The 20,255-nt window shown below is 40.0% G+C and overlaps 1 protein-coding gene across 1 annotated transcript in view; it reads left to right on the forward strand.

The window, feature by feature from the left end:
• Nucleotides 1-819: 819 nt before the first annotated feature.
• The window catches only part of IFT56 (intraflagellar transport 56), a 45,742-nt gene continuing 26,306 nt past the window's right edge, over nt 820-20,255 (forward strand). Inside the window, exons 1-7 of the mRNA XM_065742817.1 lie at nt 820-870; nt 986-1,123; nt 1,214-1,306; nt 9,547-9,661; nt 16,818-16,867; nt 18,259-18,404; nt 19,665-19,836. Of these exons, the coding sequence (XP_065598889.1) occupies nt 868-870; nt 986-1,123; nt 1,214-1,306; nt 9,547-9,661; nt 16,818-16,867; nt 18,259-18,404; nt 19,665-19,836 (717 nt within the window). The 5' untranslated portion in view covers nt 820-867. The remainder of the gene's footprint in view (nt 871-985; nt 1,124-1,213; nt 1,307-9,546; nt 9,662-16,817; nt 16,868-18,258; nt 18,405-19,664; nt 19,837-20,255) is intronic.

Here is a 20,255-nt window from a genome sequence, read left to right on the forward strand (position 1 = left end):
AGATTTCCACCAGGATGCTGACCTTGTTGGCCTTCCTTACTCCTAAGGATGCAACATTATCATTCCCAGCACTGAGCTCTACAACATCAAAACACAATAGATCACCATCCCACGACCCTTTCTTCCTTGCCTATGTCTCCTAAAGAGCTTATAGCCATGCACTGCAGCAGTCATGAGAATTTTTTCGGGGATGAAGACTAAGTAATAGTACTCCTGTCACACCGCAGCTTCAAGCTCCTCCTGTTCGTTACTTATGCTGCAGGCATTAGCGTAAATGCACCATAAGCGATGCATTTTCACCAGAGATCAACAAGACCCTGTACACTGTGGTTATAAAGATCTGCATGGCCATCCAGAATGTGGCTTGTCTTTCACATCGCTGGTGCCACTGATGAACTGATTTAACTCCTCCTGGGCTGCCGTCGGAGAGTCATCAGCCCATCGAGATCCACGCGAGAAGCTCTCTGGAGCGCCTACTGACCACAAGCATAGGAAACTCATCATGGGATGTCATGGAGGAACGTTTGGGGATTGCACAAGTCTCATGGCACGCACCCATCGCTCAGCAACAATCAAACAGCTGCGTACACTTCTCAGGCCGTGCCCTGCACCTCGCCAGCCTGGCCCACGAGAGGTCGGGGCAGGGAGCTCCAAGCCCGTGGAGACGGACTACCCACAGACGCCACACGAGCGCATCCCCACCCGGGAGCCCCGCGCGGCCAAAGCCCGGCCCTTCCGGGGGACGGCGCCCGGCTCCGCGCGGCGCCCATTGGCCGCATCGCTCGGCTCCGCTCCTTCTTCCGCCGCCCCACGGTTACCGCGGCAACGGCGCCATCGGCGGCGCGTGGAGCGCGGCCCGGCGGCAGGATGGTGAGAGGGGCCGGGCGGGGGGTGCGGGCCGGGCGGGAGCGCCTTCCCCGCTCCGGGCGGGGCAGCCCCTCGCCGGGCCCCGCTCTGAGCCGGCTCCGCTCTGCTCTCTGTCCAGATGCTCTCCCGGGCCAAGCCGGCTGTGGGGAGCACCCCGCCGCAGGGAGACAGGCGGAGGAAGAAAGGGAAGAAGGTGCCGCAGCTGGAGGAGCTCCTGGCCGGGAGGGATTTCACGGGCGCCATCGCCTTGCTGGAGGTATTAACGGGCCTTGGTGTTGCTTTAGTGGTGTTTATAAACTGTGCGTGACCGCTGAAGGTGGTCTCACGTTTGCTCTTCCCTCCGAAGTTTCAGCGGCACGCGGGTGAGCAGGAGGAGGATGCTGACCTCTGGATCGGGTACTCCGCCTTCCATCTGGGTGACTACAAGAGAGCTCTGGAGGTGAGATGGGGAACTGGGGCTCTGTCACACGGATGGCAGCAGCAGGGAGGTGTTCTGTGATAGGGAGCACTTCTGCCAGCCAGTCCAATTACAGACGTGATAATCACAGAATCATTGAAGCCAGAAAAGACCTCTACGATCACCTGGTCCAACCACCAGCTCGTCCTCACCGTGCCCACCACTGCCCGTGTCCTCAGTGCCACATCCACATGGTTCTGGAACACCTCCAGGGATGGGGACACCACCACCTCCCTGGGCAGCCTGTGCCACTGCAGCACTGCTCCTGGGAAGAAGTTTTTCCTAATAGTAAGGCTAGTGGTGGAGAAAGTAGTGTGGATTGAAAAAGAGATATTTGACCAAGAAAATAAACCTTTTGTAGTTAACTTACTGTTTGATTTAACACTGGGAATCAGTAACAATAGGAATCTGATTTTGCCCTTTTAATATCATAGTTCATGTTCTCAGACTTTCCATCCCTTTCTTTCAGTTAACATTCCACAGTTTTGTTTTTTGGATTTAATTATGCTGTGGTCTTCATTGTGTTCCTAATACATAATATGCATGCTTTTAAACTGTCTTTAGATGACTCTGACCAGTTAGTGTACTTTATTATTTTTATGTTTTCTCTTATACTCGGCAATTCCATGTAATAAGTTTTAAGTTACTAAGAGGCATGTTGAATAATCAAGTATGCCTAAGTTATCAATATTTGCACTGTACAGTGCTGTTGTGTCACTTTTTGCATATGACTCAATATGTAAGTCTTTCACTTGTGTCCATTTGTGTCTCCTCTGCAATTCAGTTTGTTGCCAATCAGTTTATTGCCAGTGTCACTGGATTTCTTTTCTCAGTAGTGCTAATGTATTCCTCTGCAGAAATCTGAACAAGATTTTGTCTCCTATTTTGCTGTATACCTCCAAGGGCTGGAATTAGTGTGCACTCCTGAATGGAGAGTAACCTGGAGACTTGATAAGTGGTACCCACAAGAGTGCACATAAGCAAGTGAAGATTTGGAAAGAACTCAGTCTGCCTGAGTAGTGTTTTTTCCATTGTTGCATTCCTACTGATGTGAACTGCTGGTCCTTACAATGCTGTATTACACCATTTAAGGCCTATTAGTTTTGGTCAGTGTCAGCTGGGGAAGACCTGCATCATAGCTTGCTATAAAGTCCAGTTGTAGCCTGAGAAAACATTTCAGTCTTTTAACTTGCCTACTCTGGGAGTATTTATTATCTATTTTTTTAAAATATGAGGTCTGCTTTGAAAGTAATGCCTCCTAATTTTATTGTCTTGGCCCACAGTGTTAGAGGTGGATGTTGGTGGTATGGCAGTAGAGGTTGAACCTTCCTGCCACTATTCCATTAGATTTTGTCACTGTGTGATGGATGGTAGCATACAGGTAGTCTGAAACAATGGTGTTTGACATGGAAGTGCTTATGAAGAAAATGTGTGTCACTGAATTCCTCCATGCAGAGGAAAAAATGGCACCCACTGATATTCATCAGTGCGTGCTGAACATCAGAGACCAAACAGTGGATGTGAGCGCAACAAGGCAGCGAGTGGTGCATTTCAGCACTGGCAACGATGAAGTGAAAGACAGGATATGTTCCAGATGGCCACACACAAATCTTTCACCAGAAAACGAAGAACGTCTCAATCAGCTTATCCTTGCAAATCAGCATATTACGACCAGGAAACTACAGAGCTAGGTATAGACTTCAGTGTGTTGGAAGTAATGGTGGCAATGTTGGAATACCTGAAAGTTTGCACCAGATGGGTCCCATGAGTGCTCACACAGGAACAGAAAAAACACCATATGCGAGTTTGTCAGTGCCTATTGAACCAATATGAGACTGATAGAGACAGTTTCCTGGATCATATAATTACTGGTGATGATACATGGAGCCAGCACCATGAGCCAGAATGAAAATAACTATCTGTGGAGTGGTGGCATGTGAATTCCCCATCGAATAACAAGTTCCAGAATGCAGCCCTCAGCAGGTAAAGTGATGTGCACTGTCTCTTGGGATAGGAAAGAGGTGGTCCTTCTGGATTTCCTGGAAAATGAAAAAAAAGTCAACTCTGAATGCTACATTGCAATACTGTCTAAGCTGAAGTTTCAGACCTACAGAGACAGGCCAGAGAAGAAGACAACCTTTCTCTTGCAACATAACACCAGGCCTCATATCTGGTTTGAAGACCATGGAGCACTGTCGTGGTTTTGTGATTTTTGTTGTTGGTATTCCTCACCATAACATCATGTAGTGCTTTGGGAGTTAAAAGAGTTAATGCTGCAGTTCTGTCGATTGTCCATGGTTTGGGGTATCTCATCCCAGAAGAGAAGAATGAATTACAGCTCCCAGAAGACTTCATTACTCCATTTCTGTTTTCCATTCACAGCTCATCTCTGCTGTGTGTGCTCCCTGTCTTGCCTATGGCATTAGTGTAAGACCTTCAGCTTTTGTACACACACGCTCTCATTTATTTGATTCATTAGCTTCTGTTCCAATTATATTATATTGTTATCTCACATTCTGCTATCATACTTAGTACATTAGTTTTCTCCTTTAGCTTGTTGCTGCTGTTTTTCCTCCCCTGGGCCCATCTCTCTATCTTCTCCCTTCCCTCTTTCCCAGGGCGTGGGTCCATGGTCCCTCTGCCCCATTAGTCACAGCACTAGGCTGAACCGGGTTGGAACCATGACAAGCACAATGCCAGTTTTGGCTGGACTGTCCACCCCACACATACCCATTAGTTCTTCTGACTTCTGCCTGTTCAGGGTGATGCGAGATGGACTGTGTGCACAACCTTTTCCTAGCAGTGACACTGTCATAGCAGCTGTAGAACAGTAGGTCATCTCCAATGGTGCAGGTTTTATGAGCATAGCACACAGGTTCTTGTTCATTCCTGGCAAAAATGCTTATCTAGTGGTGGGGGACTATTTTGAAAAACAGCATTTTGAATCAGAATTTGTTCTATCTAGTAGAGTGCTCTTTGAATCTCTTGTAGTTTCTGTGGAAATAAATAGCAGGCATTACTTTCAGAGCAACCTATGTAATTTGAAATATTAGCAAAAGAAAATAACCACGCAGAAATAGATTACTCTGTAATCACAATATTTTGACTTCTAGGTAAAATTAAGTGTTTAACTGTAGCAGTACATGCTCACGTGCACAAAATTGATGTGAGGTAGAAACAGAATTTCTTAGGCCTCCAATAAGTTCCAAAGACACATTCCCCTTGCCTTAAAATTAAAGAACAAACATCTGTTAGGAGAAGTTAGAACTGTTCAGTGTTATCAGATTCATAGTATACTTTGCACAAAATGGTGAACAGCAGTTTAGAACACAGTGGTAACTGAGTATTTGCACAGAGTTGTGTCATGCAAAGATTAAATGTAACAATCAGTAGCTTTACTTAATTTATATCTAGATGATCAGGTGTTAATAAGGAGTGAAAGTTTAAAAAGAAATGTTTGTATAAAATAAATAATAGAGCAGGATTTCTTTTGATATAAACTCTGCTCTATGGAATGTCCAGTACATGCTCCTATGGACGGAGTAGGTTCTCAGTGTTTCAGTGAAAGAATAACAGCGTTGGTTTGGTTTTTTTTTTCCTTAAGAAATTAGATGTTGTCAGTTGTATTTAGTTCACCACTAGATGATGCTGTTGACTCAGGCTTTTAAAACGTGTAACCCAGTCTGTTTTTCTGGCTTTCTGCCCTGGTAGGGAAAAAACGTACACAAAAAAACAACCGCAAACCATACATACACCTGTTAAAGTGAGAGATCACAGGGCTTGTCTTTTCTACTTTTAAGACTGATTTTTGGCACAGTAATGAATCCCAATATCTTTGTTGCTTTGATAGCATGTGGGAAATGAGCCTGCACATCTCAGCCTAGTATCTTTGGGGTCAGAACGCTGTGTTTATAATTCCAAAGTTGTAGAGATCAAGGGAGGGTGTTGACTATACTGTGTAGTTGAATTTCCTTTCAGTTTTCAGCTTCGAGGCTGAAGTGCATGCAGCATCTATCTTCTCTGCTTTGTTACAGAAGTGTTGTTGGTGTACTCTCAAGGACAAATTCCTGGATTCCGTATAATCTCTAGATCTCTTTGGGATGTGCTGAGACCATAATAAATGAAGTACTGTGGGTAGAAAATTCTCCAGAATTGTACAGAGTGACGTTACACAAAGTCTAAATGAGTCACAGTCCTGAGTGCCTGCAGGTGGAGATGTGTCTGTTGTCTCTGTTGCTATATTCCTAATTTGTGGTTGGTATTCTTTATACCTGATGAAATTCTGCTGTTCAGTAATCCTTTCATTTATAATGAGATCTTCACAGTGAGTTAGGTGTGCTGGCTGTATGTCACCTCTTGGAGAGTCTTGGGAATTGGAGTGAGGTAGCCAGTTTACAAGTGGCACTGCACTAGACCCTTCCAGTTGGGGGTCCCTGAGGGCTTCCTGCTCTTGTAAATCATTTTTTACAAACAGTAGGCAGATAAGTGTCTTCTTGATGTTGTATGGCAAGCAGGACTCCCCTAGTTGATGGGAGGATCTAATTTTGTGGAGGTTTCTACCTCTTCTATAACTAATGGGGAACCCCGTGTCTCGCTCCAATTTATGGGAGGGAGACAAGGTTCTCTTAATATATGTGTACCCGACAGTGAGATTAAGACACAACGGGTCAAAGGGTAGTCTGACCAGTTTATTACAAATCCTAGTTGCTTAGGGAGGTGGGGAAGAGAAGACAGGTGATAGCAGAGCTAGGAAATAAAAGGAAGGAATCTTTATAGGAAGCAAAAGTCACCAGCAGGATTCCAATGTAGTTCCTTGTTCAGACATTGATCTTCAGTAGTGATGGGTCATCAGAGGTTGTGTTATTTGGTTGAGGATGACTTCTTCTTAATGACAGTACGAACTTTTAACTAAGTCCAAAGTGGTCGAGTCATCTCTCTTTGGAGTGGCGGCTTCTGGTCTGTGGGCCTCAGCAGAAACTTCTTTGTTCCCATCTTCTGGGCCTTGCCTGAAGATAAGAGGGAGCAGGGAGAATGCCAAAATGTACCTTGCCTTCACAGGGTACAATGGTATCATCCCCCAGTCTCCTGTACTAGTTGTTTGGTCATAGACCAGGACTTTCACCAGTAAACTCTCCTGAGCACTCCCTTTCAAAGGCAAACAGCTCTGAAGAAATGCTTTCAAAGGTAAAACTGTCCACAAAGTGATGAGGGATGCCACTTGGCAACACCCACCACTCACCTCCTGGATAAGTCCCAGATAAGTCAGTCTTATCTCAAGTAATGCTTCAGAAAGCGAGCTTTGAGCCATGAGAAAAAAGGAAGGGTCCAGACAACCCCTTCTCTCCCCCCCCGAACCTGTCTGTCTGCCATCACTTGTCACCCAGGGATTCTAGCAGCCTTTTCTGCCTGCTGCCTTCCTTTCAGCAGAGAATCAGGAACTGCTTCACCTCTTCACTACCTACCGTGATCTGTCTCAATGAAATAGTGAAGCATGAAAGGATCAGAAGTATACCAGGGTAATGGCTCAAGCATGAGCAATGTCTAGTCTTGTTTGAATGCCTCTGCTGAGAGTATGAGAAAATATGAGTACTCAAGTTTCTGACAGCTGAAGGTAGAAAGAAAAGGATGGATTTTTGGCTCTCAGTTCTCTGTGCTTCTTTGCCACGACTGTAACCAGCAATCAAGTATTTCCACGCCTCTGAACACTTGTGAGGCAGCCCTATGTGTTGACCTCTTTAGCATCTTTGCAGTACCTTTGTTTATGAGCTTGGAGAATCCTGAGAAGCAATGAGGCCAGCAGGATTCTACTCAGTGCCCTCAGTGTTGTTGGTAGACATGTTGTTGGTAGGTCTGTATGGCCATAGGTCATCAACCTAGCAGCCTGCTTCTGTGGAAAGGTGTACACGTTTTTAGATAGGATGAAAGGTGGAGGAGAATGAAAAAGCATGAAGTGTTAAAGCCCTTGGGTGGCAAAAATATACCACAGGATGGCTGTTGGGAAGGCTTGTGGAGTATTTTCTTGGTAGGTTGTTTTTTTTGTTGTTGTTTTTTTTTTTGTAGGTTTATATTTTTTGTTTTGTTTTGGGTGAGGAAGAGTAAAAGCTCTTGTGAAGTAGTCTTTGAGGGACTGTAATGCTGAATGCCTTCTACTGAGTGTGAAGGGGCAGCAGCACTCTGCTTGTGCTCATGGCCCAGAACTATGTAGTAGGGAGGACTGTTAGTCTTCATTTTTATTTACTGTGTTTCCACAGATTCACATTAATAATGGTACAGCACTCTTTTATTTATTGCTTGTCTTGAATGGCCAAGCCAGAACATGAGTTGTGTTTATGCACTTTGTCCTTTCTAATTAATCTGCCTGAAGCCATAGCTGAAAGATACCTTTGAGTGCACTTAATCTGAATGGATTTTGAAAGATTACAGATTATCCTAAAAAGAGCAGTAGCCTCTCTCAGAGCTCCATCACAGGCCTTTGTCAAGACTGAACTGGTCTCAATAGGGAATGTCAGCCTATATGTAAATGTTTTCTTTGTTGTTGCTTGCTTGGTTTTTTTTTGTTTTTTTTTTAATCAATTAATTTTATTACTTTTTTATCATTCTTGAAGAACAGTTAGTCCACAGAATACTAGCAAGACAGGGCTGGCTTTCAAGAGCACACCTTACCAATAGCTTCTGTGGTTGAGAGTGCAGTTTGCCTTTCACTTGGCAACAGAAAAAAATCTTTTTACTAGCAAACCATAAACTTTGTTGTTGTCAGCACATATCTGTTCTTGGAATTTACCACCCTTTGGACATGTTTTCTTTAGTTATTGATACCTATATTTGAGCCTTTCCCTCATGGGAAGAAGACTTCCATGCCCAGTGGCACAATGTGGTAAACTCACGAGGAAGGTGGGAATTCTAATTAATATGCTTGGAGGAAGAATACAGAGTTGGCAGTGGACTGTGTTGCTGAGAGAGATGAGGGGCTTCTGCTGGTTGAGAATCATAGGTATTGTGTTCTTTAAGCAGCTCTTGTAGGAACCTTGAATGAGCTGGCCTGCTTTTGCCTTGTGCCAGAGGTTGGACATGGGATGGGGAGAAAGAACCCCAGCAGGAGGCGTGTTCACTGGGAAGGTCCTTCTGAGTAATTTAATAGAACCTAAAAGAGGAAAAAATGGCAGTGAAAGATCTCCATGCCTATGTCTTTATTAGCTAGTGCTGTGCAGAGCAAAGATGTATATCTTCATGAATATCACTGTTCTGTAGCTGCAGGGTTTCTTGCTTCATTAAAACAGCAGATTGAAAGATTTGTCTGTTGGATTTAACTTCCCCCCTCCCACCCACACAAAAAACAAGAAGTGAAACAGTTTGCGTTATTTTTATTCAGGGTTATGTAATGAAGTGTAAATATATATATATGTGTGTGTATATATATATATATATATATATATATATATCAGAACATGGTATTCAGTGGCTTTTGATAGCTGATGGATATATAAATCTTAACCTGAGGAATAGTGAAGTTAGGCGTAATTTGCTATGATTATTTTTTTTGTGTATATGGCAATTGAATGTGCCCAAGACTGACTACAGGGGCTGTATTTTAATACAGAGATCTCTAAACATTTTAATAGTGCACCCCTATTGGTAAAATCTTTTGAGCACACATCTGCAATCTGTGAATATTTATTTATAAACTATACACATTAATGTTGGAATAAACACTTTTATGTTTTTGTGCCATTAATAAATAAAATAGAAGTTGAAAATAAAAATTTTTCTTGCCACACCTCCTTGTATTTTCTTGTATATGCTATCTCTTTGGACTCCACTCTTAATCTATACGAAGACTCTACATACAGATTTGTAAGAGGATGTTTACCACTTACTCCAATAAGTATTCATAAAGAGATTTCCATGGTTTTTATAACCACTTCTGACTGAAAGAGGAGTTAGGAAAACATCAGAAAAGACAGAGGAAAAGCTGGTTATCTTGATGACTTTATAACTGTTACAGCACTGACAGAATTCCTGCAGAGAAGATTCAAAGTGCTGCTTGTCCCCATTGTCTCTTCCATTTTCATAAACAAAAAGGGGCTGTTGAACATATCTTAGGTTATAATGTAATAGTTTGGTTATAAAAGGGATAATGAACTTGGTGTTAAGTTGGGTGAGCTGAATAATTTATATGCTATTAAATGAAGGAAAAACAACCAACAAAAAAACTCCTTTTACAGGAATATGAAGCCTTGACCAAACAACCGTCTGTCAGTCCTGATGTTTGGGTGAACCTTGCGTGTACCTACTTCTTTCTGGGGATGTATACACAAGCTGAACAAGCAGCCTTGAAAGGTGAGATGTATGTCTATGATTGATGAAAAGAACTTTTTGTTGACTTGAACACCTAAAATGATTTCCAGAAAAAGTACATGGTGCTTTTTTCCAGGGAAATATAGGATACTTTTGAGCAAAATGTTTTTTTTTCTCATGGGTTTTTTGTTTCTTTTTCTTTCCATTCAGGGAAAGATTTATAATGTTATTTGCTCCCTAAAATACCTTGGGCAGGTGGAACAGCTGGAACTGAAGGAAGAATCTGGAAAATAATTTCTCTTACTAATTTCTAAATACAAAACCTAGTGTGCGCTGCCCAGAAGTTGAAAATGTACTGTTCTTTTGACTGACTCTATATCTCTGAGCCATTGCAGATGAAACTAATGAGGATAGTGAAATAATAAGAGTGAATTCAGCATTTTGAGTGACTTAGTAGGTGGTCTTACTGCCCTTTCTATTCAATATTAGGGATCTTGTTCTATAAGGTGTGGACTTTACCACAACATGGAAATTAATATCATGGTAATGTGAACATGCATGGGATCATTAAAGAGGAATGGAAATTAGATCCTGATGCACTTATTTACTGCCTGAAAATGTTTCTGCAGTTTGATTTTGTTACCCATCACTTTCTTTTCATCTTGGTGGTGGGAAGCAATATAAGTCACTATAGTACCTCAGTGCTTCCTAATTACAATTAATAGTAGTGATGTTCTCTGTCAGCTTCCGACTCTCACCTTTTTAGGATAAGACTCTTATGGAGTCTTTTGTTTTCTCTTTTATTTCATTGTTTGTTGTTGTTGTTTTGTTTTTTTTTAAGCTTGGGCTGAAAATAGGATAGGGAGAAAATTACTGTGCATTTTCTGCTGCTGTGGAAGAACACTTTCAGAGAGGATAGTTTTGCAGTATTAGAGATAATTAGATTCTGGTAACCCTTTAAAATTTCCTGAACAATCACTCTGGACTTGATTCCCACAGTTTAAAATGATTTGTTTTCAATTATAAAGAGTTTCCTGCAGAAGTGTGTATTCCACATTCTTGATTAGTGATGCATATTGTTCAAGAAGTGTGTAAAATTCTAGTATTCACAGGTACTAATCTAATCATTAAAATACTACAAGCTTGACTATAAGAGATTACAATCTAGGACATGTACTTGGAATCTAAAAATAATTGGGCAGTAGATCTGAGGCGTCACTGTACCTAAACCACAGAGGAAGCAAGTGGCTGCATCCTGCACCAGTTGGAGCCAGCTCGTTGTCATCAGCTTCACATAGGGTTAATTACAGTTATCCATTCTGGAGATGACAGATACACAGCTGGGCATTGCATTTTTAGAGCTGTGAGCTGAAAGTGAGGAAAGGTTAATTATTCCTTACCCTCCAGATCATGGTAGCATGGCAAGGGGTAGTAGGGTCCGTGGTGTGGTTAGCAGTGCTCAAGTTCCAGGAAAAAAAAAAGGGCAGGAATATTAAGAAAAGGAGTGTATGACATTGGGAACATAGCTGAGGGATGAAACGGAAAATGGCTTAGCAGTAATGTTACTTCCTGATATTTATGTAATTGCAGAAGTAGGGCAGCATGCCTGTTGTTATAGTGAGATGCGAGGCCTTTCATGTGAGTATTGTAACACTGATGATTCCGGCTACTTAAGCTTAATGGGGGGGGCAGTCGCTGCTGAAGATTTGTAACACTTGGGAGCTTTCAGTGGAGAAAAGGCAAGTGTTGTAGATTTCCACACCCATCATTTTGGTCTTTCTCACACTGAAGTTGAATCATCTTATTTTCACTGAAGATATACCCTTTTTTTGTGGGTGTTTCTTTTTTGTTTGTTTGTTTTTGTTTTTTGTTTTTAGTGTCTTGTAATGGCATCGGTGACGATTTTTCTCAGTATTAAATTAACAGAGGAAGCTGTAGTGTCTTATGATTTCTTCCGTGGTTTTGCAAAGATCCAGAAGAAGCAAAATACTTCATTGGGCTGAAAGCACAACAGGTGAAGTCTGTAGGAGAACACCATTTATTCACTACTGCCTCTAACTCTGTAAGAGTGACAGATACGTTAGTGTTGGGCTGCTTACCATTGCTATTTTGGGATTACATTGCCAGACTTTTTTGCATCCTGTTTGATGTTTATTGATTATTGCTGCAGTTGTCATGCCCCTGAAAGCAGCATAGTACTAAAACAAATGAGGGAGAAATAATTTATTTTCATTTATAATTCTATGTTCTACATTGTTGGAGTCTCTGCATGAAATTGAATGTAAATGTCAGCTAGCTTTCTGGAATAGCTTGTCTGCACGAAACTATAAATATCTGGAAATAAATTAGGAGATACTTCTTCTCGTTTACTGTTGCTGTTGCTTAAGAAAATTGTTAACTGCGGAAAAATACGAAGAATGTTAAAAAATCAGGAAATTAAGATTAAAGGCCATTATCGCATTTCATAAAAGATTGCTTGCATTATGTTCTGGAGCAAGACTTTATTTTTTAATAGATGTGAAGCCTGTCATTTCTTAAATAAAACATAACAGTACATTCTCTCAGGAAATAGTAAGTCTCTGTATCAGAAGTCATATACACCAGAATTACTGCAAACATAACCTAAGAAGTGGAACAAAAAGTCAGTAGAGGAGAATCCTTTTTTGAAGGTTTTTCATTATAGATGTACTTATCTCCTCTAGGCTTCTGCCAATTCTTTTCAGATATTTCTGGCCTCTTTTTCCTGCTGTTCTCTTATGTTATAGTTCCTGAATCTGTGGTGAAAGTGGAGTTACTTCAAGTCAGCAGCTGTTGTTCTATAGTCATCCCATAGCAAAGCTGCCAAACGGTGCATTGTTTATTCCTTCTGCATCAGTGCTTTAATGCATAGAGCTGAACATATAATTTCCTTAGTGTATGTCAGACCATCTTACCTTGCAAGAATGCAGCCAAGTCTTCGTCTCAGCTTAATAAATAACAATATATTTATTAATTTTTCATTATAATACCAAATAGTCTTTTGTTGCGTTCCCAGTTCCTGTGCTTTCCAGAAATAAATGACAAGGACCAGAAACTCAGCCTTCCACATTTGCACAGAAATGCTGGCAACTGATCCTGGTGTTCAGAAGCCTGTATAGTGCTCTCAGAAGCCTTTGGCTAGCACTGCATTAAGAAAAATACAAGAACAGTATTATTTTAAACCACAGAATATATTCTAGCAAATGTGACTTGCACATAAGTGAGGCTCCAAAAAAAACCCCAACCTGTCTCTTTATTTTAAATGGGGAGATTTACAGTTAAATGTAAGCTTTATGCACAGATAGGGTTGTACTAACTTGTCATTAGTTTTTTTCCTTCTGTTTTTTTGCTGGGCAGCACTTTATAATTGTTTCTTCACAGCTCTTCGTTTGTCAGCACAGAACGTGGTTTAACAGAGATACTTCTCTTTTCAGCCTATGCAGGAAGGAGCAGTATTGCACAAAGCAAAACGGAGATGAATTAGTAAGAATGGCAGCGTTTTCCAAACCAGTTTTACTTATTCATGCACAAATGTTTATCAAGTGTCAGATGGTTGTCCCCAATGAAAATGTGCAGCTACAAGAGGGCATGGAAACACTGCTGGATTTCCTTTTCCCTTAGGCTGTATCTTTCCCTACGTGCAAAATTATTTGCTTTCTGCTTGTACTGTGTTTCTTGAGAACCAGAGTTCATTTTCATTGCATTTTTGCTGTTGTTTTTGAAACCGCTGAGTTTGAACTTTCAGTGCACACAAGAAAGTATTAAATTATAGATACTTTAAAAACTACTAGCCTTATTTTGGTCTGGTGGTGTTTGGTTGGGTTGGTTTAGGTTGTGGGTTTTTTTATGTGCTTTTTAAAGCATAGTGGAATCCACATAACAGAAGTAATTGAGTTTTTGTTTCAGTCATCTTCAAGTTACTGTGCTCAGGCATGCCTGAAATGAAATGTGTATATACTGCAAGGAACTGAACATAGTTGAACTGGCTTTTAAGTGTAAGAGAGTATAAAAGAATCTGGGGAAAGGGAAAATTTCAGTGAATTACCTGTGCGGGTTCCATGTAAGAAAATTCTCAACAGTTGAGCTATTCAAGTGTGTGTAAGTGTGAACCTCAGTGCTGGACTCTGTGTTTTTTTTCATGATGTTTTTCTCTTACCCTTGCACTTTCCCTCCACCAGCAAGACTGTGGTTCTGAGCCACAAAGGGCTTTATTCAGCTATGTTCAGGTGAGCAGGTGTTGTTTCTTAGGGACAGCAAATAGGTTTTCCTCCAGTCATATTTTCAGTGTTACCTGGCTGAAGTCTTCTCATTGCTGTTCCACCTGTCCCAGCCCTGTCAGTTTAGGATGTATTCTACACCTGTTAGCATGTGAAGTGCTTTATAAATCCATGTCACCTATGATTTAGTCCCTGGAACATCATCAGTGATAATTACAAAAATTCTAGCATAGCGATCTTGTTGCATTTCTTAGGTGGAAAGAAGTATGTCCAGTCTGGCTATCTCAGTGATGTCTTCAGTACAAAGCCAATACGAGACACTAGGGTCCAGTTTATCTCAGTGTGGCACTGTCATCATGATCTCTAGATTTCTAAATGCTGATATAAACAATTAAAAAAAAAAAAAAAGCAGTCTCCTTGAAAAAGTAGGATAGGAAAAAAATTTGTGCTTCTTTGTGGTATTGATAGGTCAATGGCAATGACATTTGATAACAGAGTAGTAAAAGAGCATACCTAGCATTCCACAAAAGATCATTCTTTGAAGAGGCAGCGTCAGCCCTTCCTGTTCAAGAGATTAACAGCAACTTTATCTAATATTTGTTATTTGGTTCTATCTGGAAATTATTCTGACCTTGTTCATAGTCTCTTTCAAAAAATGAATTTGGCACTGGGAGAGAATACACTGCTGTTGCTGAATGTTCCTATGGTTCTGCTTACTATGTCAGCAGGACTACAATTTTTATTTTTTTATTTTTATTTTTTTATTTATTTATTTTTGCCCCTCCTCTTCCCTGCCTGGCATCAAGTGAAAAGGTTTTATTTTAAGGGATATAAATTGAATTCCATCACGTAGTGCCATATCTTAGGAAGTGGGAGGTTTTTTCCTAGTCCATATACCTCTGCAAACCATCAGAACTTAGGTTTCACCTTTTGCCTGGTTTTAGGTGTAGGATAACATGGACTTACCCTCCAGCTCTTGCCAAGAAGTAAATAACAATTTCAGTGTCAGATCAGAAGCCACATTTGTGAGTGCAGCACTACCGTCATTGGTTGACCAATGAAACAATAATTCTGCAGTTTAGGTTCTTGAGGAAATACTGTTTGCATGTCACTTACATAGGAAATAATGCTAAAAGCTACTAAGACAAAGAAGCACAACCTATGTGGAAAAAAAAGGGAATGTTGGTGTTGTTGTTCATTTTCTGTCTAAATCCCACAAATTGTCCTGCTTGTATTTTTGGAGTCTTTGATGACCAAATGTTTTGAATCGCAGAGAGCGGTTATGGTTGGTTGAAGTTTTGCACGAAAGCATATGTGGGGTCCATGTGCAACCTTTGTAAACTTTGATACTGAAACCTATCAATTAATGCAGGGGCATGTGCAGAGTTAACCCTGGCATCACTGCTGACAGCATGTCAAAGAACTTGCTGTAAGTCAAGGTGCTTCAGCTTTCTAACTCAGTGGATGAAACAATCTCCAGAATGTACTGCAATGTCAGTAATAATACTACTGCTGCTTACACATTATTGATTGTAGATCAAAAAAGCCTTCCTTTCCTTTATTAGGCTGATGAGAATCCCTAATATATTCTAGATTGAAGACCATGTAGCTTCATAACTACTTAATCCTTGGATAGTAATACCTAGCAAGATATTTTGGTTTTGTGAGAACTCTCTTGTACCAACTTTTCCTTTTGTGTGACTCTATTTTAGCAACTCTTTAGAGAGAACATTTGATGTCTTTTTTTTTTTTTTCTAGATGTAGTTGGAGAGAGTACATAGAGAGTTTTACAGTGCCTGTCTGATGAGAATGGCCTGGTTGTTTTTTTGGCATTGTTGTGAATTACAGTTTCCTTAGTATCTGGAGAAAAAGTAAGAAGTATGGAAGTCTGTCCCTAAATTGCTGTTTAAAATAAATCTAGTTTATTGCTAGAAATTTCCATCTTTGAGAGGGAAGAGAAAGAGGTTTTAGTGGTTTGAGCTCTCTTTCATGGTTTAGGATGTCAGAAGAATTACAGGGTTGTGTTACAGGCCTTTGCTTTGCTAACTCTGCGTTTTCTTGGCCCCGTAAACACAGTAAGTAATTCTGTTCTTTGTAAAAATTCCATGTAAATCCTGGGTTGCCAGCTGGTTGGTCTGAGCAAAAATGAGAGTGCTCATTAGCTGAGTAGGCTGCAGAGAACACAGGAAACAAGGGAAGGCTTTCTGGAGGATTCCTCCCAGAAGAAGTTAATAGCTCTGTTGACCAAGAAACTTTGTCAATCTCAGTGAAGGACAAAGCTCTCTCTAGTGACTTAAAGCTCTGCAGTTAATGTGTTAAATGCAATTCCTAAACTTGCTACAGCCAGAAGTTTTGAGGACTTTAGTGGCTTTAGAGATCCACTCTTCTCTCCTCATGTCTTAGTTTGAATCTTATCTGCTCCGAGCTCAGGATTAATTCATGTGCATTTTGCTCTTATGGACTGAAGAAATATTGGAACTGTGTGCGACGTAATCTGTACACATAACCAAACGGTAGCAGCTTTGAAATTTGAAATGCACTGAAAGTTGCACAATTTACTTTGAATATCACACACTGTGGAAAGAACCTTGATAATAAGTTTGTTGATGCTTTTTTTTTTTTTTTTTTAATACTCTGAGACGTGCTGCATGGCATCAGAAAAAAACATGTTAACCAGTAGAGAAATGGTAGTGCAATTATTCACAGTTTTTAAGGCCCATGGAAGGAAGAGGCCAAAGGAAAAGTATTTTCAGCAGGGATTTCAAAAGAAACAGACAGAGAATGAAGATGGGAAGTAGAAAGGCTTTAAAGCCACTTTAAAGTTGCTGAGATGAAGTGCAGTGAAGGACTGTGGGTTAGTTAATGAAAGAACATGTGTATGCATGTCAGTTGAGAAAATTAAAATAAAATCTAGATGTTCTGAGTTGTTCTTTGCAGCAATACTAACTGAATTTTCCTTTCAGCACCTAAGAGTCGTCTTCAGAACCGTTTACTCTTTCACCTGGCACATAAGGTACAATGTCTTTTCTTCACTTCTGCTTTGCATTGTTTTCTTTTCAATTTGGTAATTTGTAATGTATTCTGGCAACCTGGGCAAATAATTAAAATGTCTGTGGTGGAAGGAGAACAAAGATTTTCTGCAACCACTCTCCTGCAATAAAATGTGGAGGAGAAAGCAAGTGTGAAAGCAGGATCTTGGAATAGATGCCCTCAGCAAGTATCTACATAAAGCCTTCCCAACCAGCTTAATGCAGGTTGTCCAGTAAGAACTTTGATTATGAGGAACCTGAGACTTCGAGCAGAATTGGAAATGCATATGCCACTATTTTCTTTGAAGTGTATCAAAGTTTCCTAACGTGCAGCTGTAGTGTACTTATCAATTTGACCAAGAAAGTGCATAAGGTATTTCAGATCCTCCTGAGTCACTCAGTGCCAAAAAGTAATGATGCTTATGGCATGAGGCTTGCTTAGATTTCAACAGCAGTTAAATGGCTGTTTCAATTACCACACCTGGCTGTCTTCCCTTCAGTTTGCTTTTTTACCATCCTGTATGATACCCAACCAGTATTGTGCTACAGAAGAGACTTGAGTTTTGGGCAGAATAAAATACAAGTCCTGAGTGTTAGCTTTGATGCCAGATTTTCTTTTCTTAAATCTCTGTTGGTTTAGAAGAATAATCTTAAAATGTTTCTGTAGCATCACTATCACTTAAAAATGTCTAAGATAAAAAAGAAGGGAAGCACTGGAATACATGATTTGAGCAAAATGCTGTATACCCTCGACTTTACTATCGTAATACAAGTATAAGATGATTGTTGAACTCTGTTGCTCTTTATACCCTCATGCGTTTGTTATGTTCTTGACAGCATGACAAGTTCTTGACAACATGATTTTAAAAATCAGTGCTTTAAGTGGAATTTTAAAAGAACGATGAAGAGAATTTGCTAGTGTTTAAAGAAGTACTGTGAAAGTTAGTGCTTGAGTGTTGGCATTTTTCTGCATTTTTCTGCTGTCCATGAGAAATAAGATTTAATCTGTTAACAGAAAAAATTCTGCTGAGTTGAATAGTAAGTTTAATCTTGTGTTGCAAAATTATATTTGTTAAATAACTTAATTGATTAAGCTTTTCCTCTCTTAACCAACAAGACACATGACCTATAGTTATGTCTAACTCGCAACTTAAAGGAAAACGTATGCCTAGTTTTAGCCTCACATTTATATAGTTAGAACTAGTCTGCTCCTTAGTTTGGCTTTCTAAACTCTTCAATTAACTTTGAAGTAACATCCAGATGTTAAAAATGAATCACTTGCTGCTTGCCAACAACGGCAAAACTAATCCAGCTTATTAACTTGAAGTGTATTTCTCACTGAACTCTTCTGAGAATGTCTCACTTTCTGTTTTAGTTCAGTGATGAGAAGAAACTGATGAGCTCTCATCAAAATCTGCAAGATATTACGGAGGATCAGCTTAGCTTGGCATCTATCCACTACATGCGGTCCCACTACCAAGAAGCAATTGATATCTACAAATGCATTCTTCTTGAAAATCGGTGGGCATTTCTGCTCCAACTCTTACTTCAGTGTCTCCAATACTGTTGTATTTGAATTGCAATTAATTGTTTTTTGGTTCTAAAAGTAGGAATTTTCCCCAATTACTGTGCCATCTTTCCAACACAGAATGTGCACAAGTTGCAGATCCTTCAGTGTTGTTCAATGCAAATCATTATGGAAAAATGCACATTTAAAAAGGAAGACTGCTTTCCATTGCTTTTTCTTGTAATTCATCCTGATAGCCCTCTGTATCTTCATACTTTTCTCTTCTGAAATTATGTATTATGTACCTGCTTTGTCTTTTCTTTTTCTCTCTCTTCTTTTTTTCTTCCTTCTCTTTCTTTCTTACCTTCTGATGAATAGTGTGGTGAGCCTTGCTTTTGCCCATGATTTCTTCTTCACCTGCTACCTTTTCTGAGGAGGGATTCAGCTGTTAGTGGTTATATAGAAAGCTCCTTGTACTTCAAGTATTGTGGTTTTTTCTATCGTATTCTACTATTTCTGAGTTCATAATTTAAAAAGGAACAAAATGAATTCTTAAGCAGCTGGAAAAACAGTTCGATGAAATAGAAACTGCTGCCCCAGAATATGTAACTGTGTTTTGGTACTGTCTCCTCTTGAGTGCTTTAGAGAAAGCTGAGTGTCCTTCATATTATACATATGTAATTTAATGCTCAGGAAAGAGTTTTCTAACTTCTAAATCTGTAGAAACGATCATGCAAAGCTAAGAGAGTAACTTTCATAACAATTAGCTTTTTATTTACTGTTACCACAATTATGTCTTATTTCTATGCCTAGTTCTTCTGTTTCACAGCTTGCAGTACCTTGTTGTTTGTTTGTTTGTTTTTAATAGTTGTATTTGTAAGGTAATAAGATCTGTTAAAATGTTTTACAAGTGTTAAGTGAGTATTAAATGTTTTCACACACATTGCACAGAAAAATGTATTCTGCCAGGGTAAAAGTACTTATTTTCTGTGGATTTCCTTAGTATGAATTACCACCTTTTCAGAGATCTGTAAAACAACAATTTTGTCAGCAATTAAGTTGAAATAACTGCCACTGAAAAAACTAATGTATATCTGTTACTGGATTTGTGCAACTTATCTTTATATCTCTAGTTTGTTACCTAACAAGTATTTAGAAATCCTAAATTTGATATGTTTGTTAAAGAGGGCTTCATCACTGATTTTAATATTCTGTAAAATAGCTGTCTTTTGGATTGAAATGTTATGTTAAATGCTCTATTTTCCATTCTGCAGGGAGTACTTGGCTCTGAATGTATATGTGGCTCTATGCTATTACAAACTGGATTACTACGATGTGTCACAAGAAGTGCTAGCTGTTTATCTTCAACAAGTTCCTGACAGCACCATTGCTCTTAACCTTAAGGCTTGTAACCATTTCCGGCTATACAATGGGAAGGCTGCTGAGGTATCTATTTGACAGCTCTTCTGTTTGCCTTCCTTTCCTCCGTTCAAGGTCCCTTAGGCATTTCTTCTCCTTGTAACCTGTCCTAATCAGTTAATCATGTTGACAGTGGCCCCTTATCACATCGTTGTGTCCCTCTCTTAAGAGTTTAACCTACTTCAGTTACACTGATATTAAGCCATCTATACACATGGGTGCACAGTGGTCTTAACTGTTCTCCTGGTCCACTTTTGACCTTGTGTCTATGTATTATACAATTGGTAAAAATCAATCATATAAAAGTGGGAAGGCACAACTCTTCCAGCGGCCCAGGACTGGTGGAGATGTTTCTGTCAGTTTGGAGACTAATATGAACCTCCATTAATGTTTGTGTGTTGGGTTTTTTGGGTTTTTTGGGGGGGTTTTGTTTAGTTTGGTTTTTT

The sequence above is a fragment of the Cyrtonyx montezumae genome, unplaced genomic scaffold, assembly GCF_038088225.1.
Source record: "Cyrtonyx montezumae isolate F1298 unplaced genomic scaffold, pur_monq_1.0 scaffold_3, whole genome shotgun sequence".
Classification (NCBI taxonomy): domain Eukaryota; kingdom Metazoa; phylum Chordata; class Aves; order Galliformes; family Odontophoridae; genus Cyrtonyx; species Cyrtonyx montezumae.